We start from the raw sequence: 13,580 nt of genomic DNA, 5'->3' as shown, positions 1-13,580 counted from the left end.
ACAGTTGCCCTACATCTGTGGTGGATCAGCCACCACTGGAGCCAATACTGCTGACCCCAGTCCGCCCCTCTCCACCCCCCACCCACACCAGCGTCCCAACAAGACACCCAATACACACATTAGGAAGGCAAGCCCAGTTCTAACAACTGTGCACTGAACTTGTCCATGAACTTGGCTGTTATTTTCTCCCAAGCTGCAGAGCTGCCAAAACATCTAATGAAGACATGGAGGATGTTGAATCAACATTGCCATTTCTGGATGACAGCCATGCGACATATGTGGTCATTGCATCTTTTGGTGACTATGTTATACACTGTATGCAAATTATATTACAATGGACAAAAATTATATTACAATTGACAAAACAAACACTAAAACTAGAGTGATACGGCACCAGTAGTACAAAATTGTACTAGACGTCCAGCTACTGGTCTTGACAATGTTCATTGTCACATCCACTAACAGTCTCATGACATATTGTATAGACATGGGCAAAGTGTGTGGTTCAGTTTCCCAGCTCAAGGAGGAAGTCAGTTCTACAACTTTGTGTATAAACTTTTTTACTCACAAGCACACGCTGTCACAATACAGCCTTGACAGTGATTGGTGTTTTAGATTTGATCAATGCAAAAAAATGAAAACAATTAGCAATGCTGAATTGAATACTGTACTACAATTTGTAAGATATTGTCTCATGAGACAATATCTTACAAATTGTAGTTTATTCACATGCTTGTATTCATGAGTCTGAGGAAGAATGGAACCAACACAAATGTCACATCTGGACTCACAAGAAGTAGAATTCTTCATCTTGCCATGTGAATGGGATGATCATCTCTGGTTGCCTTGTTAGTCATGCAATTTTGTATTGCTTCTGTACATAGAGTTTTGGAGGTTTAGCCAATGTTGAAATAAGTCAGTGTGTTCGATGTTGAACACTTTTTTTCTCTTAGCCTGTCATAACATCCTACCAAGGTGTGGAACACCCACATACAGGAAGTCTGTACTCTGATTTAAGTTTTAATAACAAACATGCATTAATCAGGACCTTCTTTCCCTGCTGTATGGGCTTACTACAATCATCATCATCAGTCGGCTGTCGTGCAGGTGACTTTAAGTTTCTTCCAGGCCCTCCTGTTGGCAGCTGCAATCACTGCTGTTACAATCTCACATATCCTGTGTGAAACTTTGACATTAATGTATATATTATTGTCGTCGCTGCTGTTATGGATGTAGAAATGTCTGAAGTCTTATGGTTATAATTAAGGTTGTGTTTAATTGGACATACTACTGTTATCAAATGTCATAAGCCCCCCCCCCCCCTGATAATGAGATTTCCAGTTCCAAGTCCAATAGACAACATCCAAGTACAAAGTTGGATTATGTCAAGTTCACCCTGCAATGTTGTACATGTTCCTGTCTATGCCGAATTCTGCCTTAATCCTTTCCCACCCACCACTTCCTCAGGTCCCCACATCTTACACCAATGAAGAAAGCTCAAACAAGTGACTTAAAGAAAACATTTCCTTTCCCAGTTGCCGGATCATGGCTTATATAAGACTTCAAGGTCACCTCTGGCTTTTGTTATCCACAGAACGTCAATATGGATTCCATCATTGCTGTGGAACCTTACAATAACATCACAGTTCCCACATAGGGAATATTGTAGTTCTTGGATTTAAAAGCCATGGCTCTGATGAAGCCGTCCAAGGTTAAAGTCAAGTTCAAACTGTCCTCAGAGGAACATTTGTATCAATCAACACCACCCCCCAGTGCCTTGATATACCCAGTGGTCAACATGCTTGTCAATTGGTACCTGTAAGTGTGAGCCTCTCTATGGACACCTCTTTAGAATGTTGGTAACATGTCTGCTGTTTCCTGGTTAATTTTGTGGGATTTTTGCCAAAGAAAGCCTGAAGTAGGAAATTCCAGAAAAATGAACTCTCAAATTTTCCTTGAAAATTGTTACTGATACATATTTCAAACCTTCTTGGTACTACTGTATAAGGTGTAGGGCATGTACATATATGGTCTGCATCCAAAGAAAGTGGACAAAACAGTACTGGAGGACAGTAGATGTAAAAGTGTCAATACATAAAAATGATGCCAAACATACACCACCTGTAGAATGCTAAGAAAAAGGCTACATCATATTGTTATATGTCAGCCATAAGCAATTAGTGATAGAAAAATGTAATATCCCCTCAGGGTTGTTGACCTTGACATAAAGGCAGATTTGTGATGAGAAATAGCAGGATAAGTAATGAAGAGGCACTATGTAGGGATGACTAATTAGTTATACAGAGGTAGGACATAGTGTAAAGGTGTTATGTTTCATCTATGTTTTTGTTTTGTGTATTGGAAAGTCTTTAGAGATAACATTAGCGATGAAGAATGTTGCAAATGTCCATATTCTTAAGGCGTAAGACATATCCATGCTTCAGTGTAGGCTGATGAAATAATGCAGAGTTTGCCCATATATTCATGCCATCAGGGAGATGACTTTGGGGCCTTGTGCCACAGCAAAGAGAGACATATTACTGTATACTGTAAATGCAGAAATGTTTGCGGTGGATTAATGTTCACGGTTTTCGCGGTGACCACTTAACCGCGAACTTAAAACCACGTGAACATTTTTCTATCATGGTATTAGACTGCAGTCTATGGTGTTACCGCAAACTTAAAACCACTGTGAAAAGTCCTTTTTCCCGTTACCGCGAAATCAAATCCCCGCGAACTTAAATGCATTTACAGTATTACACACACAGCAGTGATTGGTCCCATGAGTCAGCCCTAATGAGACAAAATGGAGGTATGACTGAAGCTACTGTCTCCAGTCTGCCTTGATTAGGGGATAAATAAGCAGATCTAGAAACTGTGGAATCCCAGAAAGATGTGTGTGTATATATATATAGATGAAAAAGAATATGCATATATTTAAGAGCAATGATGGACTTAGGAGAAACACTCTCAGTATTGCAATGTATTGATCTCTTCAGACCAGAATAGACCAGCATTGTGCATTAACTAGATTAGCAGTACACTGTGTACAGAAACTCAGTTTTCATTTTCGAAATGATGGAAACTTCAGTCTCACTCTGTTTGGATCTGCTCATAGCTGAACTTGAGTTAAAAGTTTGTTGACTGGACCTTGGCATCCTTCCAAGGAATGTTTCCACCACATAGAACAGTTGCTATGACTCTATTTTGTCGACAATGGCTGTTCTGTGTTTTTCCACAATTCCAAGGTCTTGGCCTTGCCCTCTAGCTCCCCAGTGCCCACAAAGATTTCCTATGTCCTCCCACACCCTTATGTAAAATGGAAGTGTGCAAAATCATGCTGAGATGACCATGACACGAGATGTTTTGCTTTATACATGTTGATAGCTCCTAAATCTGCCCTGTAATTAAGATGCCTGGTACATTGTACAATGTCATGTATTTTCATACTCATTGATGAAAACTTGTTCTCTCTGTGTGTTTTTCTAGTCCATGTCGTACTTACTATTGAAGTACGAGGGGCGTGCAATAAGTAATGGTCCTGACCCACTTCCAGTTGTCTGATCTAAATGAAATTTTGTATGTGTAATAATTCATATCTCTATGGGTTATGTTGCAAAAGACAGCTCTGAACTAATTGTGGTTTCTGATTTACTGGTGTTTGAACTTAGTCAGGTGCGAAATGGACCAGGTGTGAAATGGAACCAGTTGAGTGTCGCGCAGTGATCCGGTTTTTGTATTTGAAAGGACGCACACCAAAGAAGACTTTTGATGAAATAAATGAAACTTATGGTGATGATGCCCCATCATATGACCTTGTAAAACGCTGGCATCCTGAATTCAAACGTGGCTGGAAGTCTGTGGAAACAGCTCCCAGACCTGGTCGTCCCTCTTGTGCCATTGATGAGGCATCAGTTGGAGGACCAACCTGGGGTGTCCTACAAAATCGGTGTCCAGAGCTGCATCAAACGATGGGAGAAATGCATAACTCTGGGTGATTCCTATGAAGAGAAAGACTAATAACTGTGCCAAGTTTCATTAATCTCCTGCTATGGGAAATGGGTCAGGACCATTACTAATTGCACGCCCCTCGTATATGTGTACTACAATGATTGTTAGTAAACAATTCAAGAGTCTTGTACATTTTCTATTTGATTCGGCAGCAGCATCAACACTATGATTTACACGTATACATATGTACATATTTAGACCTGTTTTTGCACATCTTCTGTCATATCTAAAACCTCTCTCTCTGTCCTTTTGCAGAGAGCCAAACCAAGCCTGCAGTTGTACCTGCGCCGGGGTGCAGCTCCCCTGGACCGGCAGGCGTGAGTGGAGGTGTCCCCCAGGTGGCCCGACCCTCCAGCCCGTCTGTCCCACCTGCCCCGCACACCTCCATGGTCCGAGACCACGAGCCTGACGGAGAGGCCACCATCAACTTTTCAGAGCAGGACAGAGTATTAGAGACAGACCTGGACAAGCCAGAGAACTTCATTCTGAACGCAGTGGATGATTTTGAAGAGGAGAAAATGGACCTGGAGAGTGAGTGTGCTCTGACACCTGTCTCATCCAGACATGAGGACAGTCTGATCGAGGAGCAGATGTACAAAAAGTTTGAACTGCAGAGGTTGGACTCTTCCTCATCTTCCAGTGAATCACAAGCTAAAATATCACCAGTGGAAAGGCCATTAAGCCCAGTCCCCCCAGAAGCCCCACCCTCCACCCCTGAGAACTGTCCCCCCACCCCCCTCCCGGGAACCGCTAGCATGACTTTGCCCAGGATGAAGGAAAACCTTCACTCCTCTGCAAGGAGAAAGTTGTCACCAGATAAGAGTCCTACTAAAATCCCTGTTCGCAGTGTGAGCTGTTTCCCCTTGAGTCCTGCCAGACAGAAGTCAGAAAAGCAGGGCCGTAAGTCCAGTACAGAACACAAACTGTCAGAAAAGATGGAATTTTCATTGTCAGCACCTGAAGGAATTCAGAAGAAGGCTGACAGGTCATCCCCCAGAGGGAGTCCGGAGAAGAAGAGATGCGAAAGTTTTGCACCTCAGGGATCGCAAAACAAGCCCCCAACTCCTCCACAGCACAGATTCCCATCATGGGTAAGTACTACTGCAGATGATGGGTCATCTGTTTGCTCTATAGAAATGTGAAAAAGATCTGTTTTTTCTGTACCTGTTGATGAAATATGTTATCCATGTGTGTTCATCGTGAATATTTTGATTTGTTTTGAAGGCAATTCTGGTTTACTAAATTTTTTGAAAAAAAGGGCGATAAAGGAGACAAAGAAAACACTGCATCATTGTGTCGAACGTCATATGTATTCCGTCGGTCAATATTGGACATGGGGTAAATACAAACCCAGCATCAGCATTCGCTGTATAGCTAAGCACTACACGAGATGACAGTCTCTACCCCATAAGACACATTGCACACTACTCAGAAAATGTTTTCCACATATGAGATATACTCAGGCTCCTTGTGTATCTGGTAGAACACTTCCAAATTAGGGTTCCTGAAGGCAAGTTTACACTTGGAAACACATACACATGGGACAAGATTTATGTGTTGTTGGAGTGCCTGTCAGACTCAACCATGAGCTCACCTCATAAAAATGCCCTCATGTACCAGTGAAAGACTATCCCTCTGCTGTTTGCTAGGCAAGGTGGGAACAATCACTTTCATCTGTGTACCGACTGCTAGTATTCATTGGCATCAGGAGATTTTGGTGCAGAGTTTTAGTGCACTAATTTGAACAAGTAGCAGATACATGCAATTACATGCACTCACACATTTGCAGTGTACATATGATGGCTTGAGAATGAGAGTTGAGTGCCACAGGTGAACTGTCTTCACAACTGAAACCAGCTACTTACGTCAACAGCTGTATACAAGAAAAGGCAAACAAAGTATCAATCCGTGTGGAATCTTGTAGTATTTCAGATGGAAAGACCCAGTAAAGGCAGTATGCTGGTAGACTGATAGCTGCTATTCCATCTACAATCACTAGGGGGCAGTTTTGACTAAGACTCTGGCTAGTACCTTGGTGGCAATCAAAGTGCAGTAGAAGCCATACAGTATCAAGCTTAATCTTTTTAATACAGTCTGTTTTTAAAATCATGACACTTGTGCTGATGGGGTGAGAAGTCTCTGTCCATAAATTCCTCTAAGCAAAGCAAATAGATCCTGACACAGGTTGAAAGTGGGAAGTTGGTATGTCCTGTTTGCTCCTGGCCTGTCCCTCAGGACTGCCCTTGTTTTTTTGCACAATAATAGGAACAAATCCAGGGATTGATACTTGGTCTGGTCTGTCAACGCACCCAGATGAAATCTTACACCTGTGCTCTTTATGCTCTTGAAATGTCATCTTCTAGTTTGTAAGGTTGCGAGCAAGTTAGTAACTATGAAGGATGGCTCAATATTGAATAAGCAGGTATCGAATCTGAATAAGTATTTCATGATTCACTTTGACATTTCAAAGAAGTTTGGTAAGTACCTAGTCGATCATCTATATTAGTACTACAATACGATGGCCTTTTTTGAAAAATCATTACGACCAAACAAGGTGAAGAATTAACTGTTGATGAGCATCATCCATCCTTGGTGTAAGCACAGTACTGTTTGTATGCCAATTCTATGCCTAATGAAATATGTGCAGCAGTAAATGGTTTATGATATCGACTGCTACAGTTTTTTGATGTATTGGCTATAAGAAATTTAGGGAAAGTTTTTATGTAAATCATAGCCATGTTCAAAATCATAGCCATGGTCATGCACTGGCATACCCCTTTGAAATGCCATATCCTGGACTAATACATGCCTGTGGCCCATGAGATGTTTGATGCCATGACTTAGTCTCAAACTTCCTTTTTCCCATCACTTCCGGCTCTGCAGGAAAACAGAATATATGACCTGGCAAAGGGAGGGATTCGGGTTTCGGAGAACCTGAACGGAATGCACAGATGTGAGTACCTTTATACTCTTGATGATTATTATATGAAGGTGTATGAATCATTCTGATGTTCATTATATAGGAATGTACTACAGGCATTGTGGTATCATAAACTGTGACTTGGTTGAGTATTTCTGTCCCCTACCCCCTCAAAGTCCCCCCTCCAAGTCTCTACGTATATCTCTTAGAAAGTTCCATAAGTGTATAAAAGAAGTATGAAGCTTACTGTGTTTGTGCAGGCTAAGATATTTTTGTTTTATTGTATCAATTATTATCGTTATTATACTCAAAATATAAAAAATGCCATCTCAGCCTTGCCCAGTCATATAACCTTTGAAATAGAACGTCACAACAGGAAGCACTCCAGACATGCTAATCTGTCAGAAGGCCCTGTGTTTGCCATGATAACAGGAGGGTTCTGACTACAGGTAGTTTATCAACACTTATACAACCACAAAATTTTACTGTCAGAATGTTGTCACCTGTCAAACAATATTTGTTGCAGGGGCAGGAAAGAAACAAGACTTTTATGAACCTGGTGTTATCAGAAAATGTTAACACATAAAAACCCTTGCTTTATTTTCTGTCTCCTGTCTCTTTGTGCATGTGCAACCATTAACAGTTTATATACATGTACTTAGGATTTGTTTGATGTGTTCCCTACAATATTCAGGCCAGCTGAGGCAATGTCTGTGCCTGAAACATTATTTGTAGTGAACAACTGACAAACTACATTTCTATATAAAGTTTGATATCATCTCTCAAAGATTCGTATATATGATTTTTTTTTTTACTCCAATATGAAATTTTTTTACAAAATGCTTCATATATACCAGAGAACAAATTTATGTTTTTATCAGCTCTCTCCAAACGTGCCCAAAATTCAAAAGACTGCATCTCCTTCTGAAGCATGTGATATCTGAGGGGCCAGAGCCTGTTACATCCTTTCCTGTCTTGTGAAGTTTGCTTCATTAGAATCATGATATCATGTGGGAAGGAGTAAAAATTGGTTTTGTCACGCCCATAGATTCAAGACAACAAGCACAGGACTTGCAGCAGGTTCAAATAATTTTATGATCTGTCAAATCTAGACATACCTGTAAGCTACAGCCCTTTCAGAATCTTAAGCTATGTAAACAGTACGTGGCAGTTCCCTGTTTGGAAAAATGCGTGTGTAGTCTAAACTTAGGCTTCTTTGTCCTTAATTGATATCCTTTTTGTAGTAAGTTCCCTTAAGGAACTGGGTGTTCCTTTTTGTATTGTTGTGCCTGTTGTAAATATTGAACTGACATAGATTTGTAGCTGTGTTAGTTGATGCTTATACGTCTCTAAGATTGTCTTCACTGTGGTTGTGTTACAGATTCCAGTATTCCAGTGTATCACACGGCACATGGCCTGTACACAGACCACAGCTTTAAGGTAAAATTATGCAGATTTTGCTCTTATTAAGCAAAAATTGCTTTCTTTGTAAACACTTTTTTTAAACCCGATATTGTGAAATAACATTGCTCTTGTTCGCATTACAGAGTCTGACAGTTCCAGTTTTTACCACAATTAAAGGGGTAAGTCAATTACTGTAGTATGGAGAAAATGATGCAAATTGAAGTATGAATTTCTATCACTTTGGTACATGTACAATGTATGTAGGACAATTACCAGTGGGACTAGATTATTAAATGTATCAGCAATACTGCACAAATTTTGCTTGCAGTTGAATAGGCCTTTGTCTAGCCATTGTTAATGCCTCTGCATTGGAACAGGCTGTTAGTGAAGTTATCCATAAAAGAATATCAATTTGTGAATCGGATGTGTCAAAGGATGCCTTTTGATTACAAAGAAGGCATTCATGTCTTAGTACAAGTAAGAAAAACAAAGTTGGATTAGGTTTGTGATCTATTGATGCTGAAACCCATGACCTGCATGTGATTGAGTTTGAATTTGATCAAATGCCCTTTTCATGTCCTTCCTTTCACAGAAAGCGTCTCAGATCAGAAACACGCCGTTCACAGATGAGTCCACGGATTCCTCAGAAGAGGAGGGTGGGGTGACCCCGACGTCGTCCCATGTCCCTGGGTTGGACCCTACAGGAGCACCCCCGGCCGGCCCGGGGTCTCCTGCCTCCCTGGCACTGAGGAAACAGGGCAGTCCCAGCAGCTCGGGTGCAGTCAAGAGAGGTGAGGGATGCTAACGTCAATTACTACAGTTTCCTATGAAACAATTTGATGATACATGTTTGTACTAAGATATGGCATTCACATACATGTAGTAATGAGAAACCCAATTGGTGAACTAGAAACATGTTTTGTTCATCACTCTTGTAAGACAAAAATTTGCAGGTCCTTTTGGTGCAAACAGTTTAATTTGCAATATATGCAATTTTACTTTAAGATTTTTCTACAAACAAAAGATGGCCTTAATGATGAATGACTGCTGATGTCAGATATTGTCACATAGGTGAATTTTTACATTTTCTTGTGGTATGACTTTTTGTAACTGATGATTGTGGTGTCACATTTTGTAAGCTGTCAATATTTCCCCATCCAGCTGTCTCCATGCAGTCCACGAGCTCGGACGACTACGCCATCCCCCCAGATGCCATGTCCACTGACAGCGACCACTCAGAACCAGAGAACAAGCTGCTCAAGACGTGTGCTGCTTACACCACCGAGAACATGAGAAGGGTGAGGAAAGGCAATTTTAAGAAAATGACAATGATATAATGATCATGATGATGTAGTTTTATTAATGAAACTTTCAAACATTACAGTATTGCAGCTTACAATGTACACATAGCTAGCTGAAATGCACTGTGGGAATACAATGCAATAAACATATTAAGGACAATAACAAGTACATTTACTGACCATATTTACAATGTTGAGGTGTACTGTACATCTAGCCTGACTAAATCATGCTCCTAGTGGCTGGCCCAACAGTTTGTTAGGGAGGGGATCAGCCAGGGAGTCCTATACACCACATACTGTACTTCATTTATTTCCAAGTGTGAAACTTTGCTTGTTCTATTGGCCAAGCATCGTTGTTACAGACACTCACTTACTTGAGGGAGTCTTGGCATAGACAGGTTAAGATGGAGACAGATGTTCATATGTCCTCCTTAGGAAACATTAGAGAAGTGTGGCTACCTGACCAAGCTGGGAGGCAGGTTGAAGTGCTGGAAGAGGAGATGGTTCGTGCTGAGGAATGGGGAACTGTCCTACTACAAGTCACCTGTAAGTACATGTATATAGCTCAACACGACATAGTCTTCAGTACTTTTGGGATACAGAGGAACATTGAAGTATAAGGGGCCATTGAAACCACTTTCCCTATATTTTGCACTATGTTTGGTAATATATATGTTCTTGTATAGAGAGGAGAACCTAACCATGCAACAGGTTAAGTACATAATATGACATCTCCGTGTGACATACATGTTCAGGCAGGCTGGGACTGCTGGAAGAGTTTACATATGATGATACAAGGATATCATGATGGTATTCTTTCAGCAATGAAAGGAACTAATGTTACCCGGAAAGCTCATGTTTGCTAAATTAAGTCACTTTGAATTTGATTCTAAACTGTACAAAGATTGGATAGAGCTGGGCATTACCAAATGTTTGACTGTACAGTTTTAATAACTGAATGAATCCATCATTGTCTTCCTTGAACTCGCACATTGGGTGTTCAAAGTGATACAAGTTACAGTTTAGAATTTGCATATTCCAAGTTCAATGTGACAGAAGTTACAGAGTAGAATTTGTTCCATAAGACCTAGACTTAGAATTAGCTGCTACTATTGCTTGCATGGCAAATAAACTTTGCCCACTGCTTACCATGCCATAATACCAACTTTGAAGGAACAGATTGATAAATGATTCGGACAATTTTATACNAGTATATCACGTCATACACATCATCTATCTCTACTGCACGAGTACGCACCATGTACTTCTTATCCTTTGCAGGGAGATACGGACAGACACTTAGATAGTGGTCAAATGCTGGTCTGCCTACCTGTTCACAAAGTGGACACGTAGCTGGGCTACTCTTGGTGTTAGAGTTAGTCTTGAACTTGGTCTTGGCGCCTTGGGGGCGGGTGGATGGGTACTTCCGGTACGGCTGGCGGTTCTGAGTGAGACGGAGAGTGCGGATGTCTTCCGTGCTACGAAGTTCGTCCAAGAGAGACGACAAGGCCAAGGATATTTCTGGCTTAATGGAGGCTAGAGTCTTGTTTCGAAGCTCAGGGCCATACCGTTGCTTGATGAGCGCTGGGAGGTCAGGATGGATTAGTTTGAGCCATGTTAAGACAATGAAGTTTTCGAGAGACGGTGTGAGCTCTTCGTCAGCCGTCATAGCCTCCCCGTGGTGAGTGATAGGCCCTGCCGCAGTGAGCATGCTATCTTCTACAGCGGCACATAATCGTTGGTACAAATCCTCCGGTTTCTCGTTTGGTTCCAGCTTAATATTAGCGATGTCGAGGAAATATCCCCCCGTGGACTGAAACCCAAAGTGTAAGCGAATAGTTTGCCATATGTCGTTCAGAGACACACTTGCCTTGCAGATGCGAGATCTGGCGATGATAGGGCAGAAATTGGCGATCTGGCCAAGGAGCATGTCCAAAATGGCGGCCTTCTGTGCTGCTGTTTTCCTCTGCGCTTCCGGGACGTCTTCACCGTCAGCCACTAAGCCGCGATTTTCCACCCCTCGGCTCTGCTTTTGCCACGTGGCGCCGGGGGCGAGAAAGGGAGCAAAGTTGGGATCAAGCGATAGGCCGTAGACCAGGTTGTTTTTCCATGATTCGAATGATGTTATGGTTTCCGATGTTGTCAGAGGCCACTGTTTCCGAGTGCGATTCGATGCCATCACGGTCGTTTAAGGAGCGTATCCCGGCAATTTTTTGTCTTGGTGGGTAGTTCGAATCCTATCGCTGCTACCACGTCAGTAGTGAACTACCAGGATCGCAAAGGACGACGCGAGTGCAAGGGATGAACGCAGCACGGTTTAATAACTTCTGGATACTCTTCAACAATATGGCGGAGAACATCCGGGACACCGCTGACGTCATAACATAACATTAACATAACATAACTATGGCGCAGATTTAGTGTTAATGTCTAATAATAGTACACGGTCTTCTCTGTTAATAGCTAATGACATTTTGACTATACAGAAATAAGGGAGCAGTAGTAGTAATACAAATCTATTTGATTAAACTGTTTGTTTTAAACTCATATTTAGTTTAAATGTATAACCTTAATAATATGTCAATAAATACTCAGTATCTCAGTGGAAGCTGAATGCCTTGTCACTTATTGCTTGTGGTGAAATGTACCTTTTTGGCTATACTGCCTATAGGGGCCACCTGCCCATAGGGGCCAAATTTGGTCAGTCCCTTGGGTGACCCCTATAGACAGGTTTCACTGTACTTGGAAATTGTTCCATCTACAAATTTTGAAGTCTTGCGTACAGACCCTTGGTTATTTCTGTAGTTATGAAAGAATAATCACTTATTTATTGTACAGGAACCATGGACACACAAGCTTAAATTCCTGCACAGGTCTAGACAAGTATGTTAGATGGTTTTTCATAATTACAAGACTGAGGCACATTATTTTGAAGGGTTGAAGGTATAGATCCAGTAACACCGCACTTGTAGGGATGGTGTCAACATCAACAAGTGATCAGCTCCCAAAAGTCTAAGTGGATCTAATACTTTCTCACAGTTTAAGTCCTAGTCTAACTACACCTACCATAGCAAGCAATTAAAACCTATTGACACCATCCCTTCACATGCTTTGCTATGGGGCAGGTTTTGCTGTGCATTAAGGTGACATGGCTGGTGCTTACGCTCTGTGGTGTAGTTGTGTCAAGGAATAACACGCTGCAGTTAAGCCTAACTTCACTACACTGTAAGGCTGCTGATGTGGTGTGGGTTGCACTGTTAGGGAGAAGGTTAGTGATAGAGTTAGGCAGGATTGTGGTGCTCACTGCTATCATGCCTTCCTCAGAGTGATGTGCACAGGAAGCCTCAGGGAAGGATAGAGCTGGACGGACTGTGCAAGATTGCGAGAACAGAAGGGAATTGCACATTTGAGGTACAAATATAGTGCTTATCGCTGTGTCCATTTGTAAGAATTTCTTTATTTTCCACTTTTGGGAGCCTTCTTTAAACAGGAGGAAAAATATTTTCAATTAGTGTAAATTTGATGTAAAGGAATTTTCCTTTTTCCATCCAGATTGTGACGGAGAAGAAGACGTACTACCTCACAGCTTACTCCACCTCTGCTATGGAGGAGTGGATCAGAGGTGAGTCAGCATCTGTTTATTCGGGGGAGAAAGTTGACCTCCACTGTTAAAGTTGTATAATCCAGTAGTGTAATGTATGTTGGTTGATATTAAAAAATGATATATATTTTCCTCAGTGCTGCAGAATGTGCTGAGAAGATATGCGACCAGTCCACTGTTTGAGCAGGCCCAAGGCAGGCCCGTCATCAAGGGATGGGTCTCCAAGGTGAGAATTTTACCTTTTTGTACCTAGCAGGGCTGCTCCATCCCGGGGAGGAAATTTGCTTTTTGGGACAGGCAAAAATTTCATGCTGTTCGATCGAAAGATCTGAACATATCCGTG

General features: G+C 41.6%; 1 protein-coding gene across 6 annotated transcripts in view; it reads left to right on the top strand.

The window, feature by feature from the left end:
- Nucleotides 1-13,580, top strand: part of LOC118418046 (pleckstrin homology domain-containing family H member 1-like) — a 76,378-nt gene that overhangs the window by 32,268 nt on the left and 30,530 nt on the right. For 4 of the 6 annotated variants that reach the window (XM_035823866.1, XM_035823857.1, XM_035823892.1 and 1 more), the window contains exons 6-16: nt 4,267-5,102; nt 6,895-6,964; nt 8,313-8,371; nt 8,479-8,514; nt 8,928-9,126; nt 9,497-9,633; nt 10,072-10,182; nt 12,475-12,519; nt 12,961-13,047; nt 13,189-13,258; nt 13,375-13,463. In XM_035823866.1, the coding sequence (XP_035679759.1) occupies nt 4,267-5,102; nt 6,895-6,964; nt 8,313-8,371; nt 8,479-8,514; nt 8,928-9,126; nt 9,497-9,633; nt 10,072-10,182; nt 12,475-12,519; nt 12,961-13,047; nt 13,189-13,258; nt 13,375-13,463 (1,739 nt within the window). The remainder of the gene's footprint in view (nt 1-4,266; nt 5,103-6,894; nt 6,965-8,312; nt 8,372-8,478; nt 8,515-8,927; nt 9,127-9,496; nt 9,634-10,071; nt 10,183-12,474; nt 12,520-12,960; nt 13,048-13,188; nt 13,259-13,374; nt 13,464-13,580) is intronic. The other 2 variants (XM_035823875.1, XM_035823899.1) reach the window with 1 other exon arrangement.

The sequence above is a fragment of the Branchiostoma floridae genome, chromosome 1 (genome assembly GCF_000003815.2).
Source record: "Branchiostoma floridae strain S238N-H82 chromosome 1, Bfl_VNyyK, whole genome shotgun sequence".
In the NCBI taxonomy this organism is placed as follows: Eukaryota; Metazoa; Chordata; class Leptocardii; order Amphioxiformes; family Branchiostomatidae; genus Branchiostoma; species Branchiostoma floridae.
This window is presented reverse-complemented; position numbering and strand designations above follow the sequence as displayed.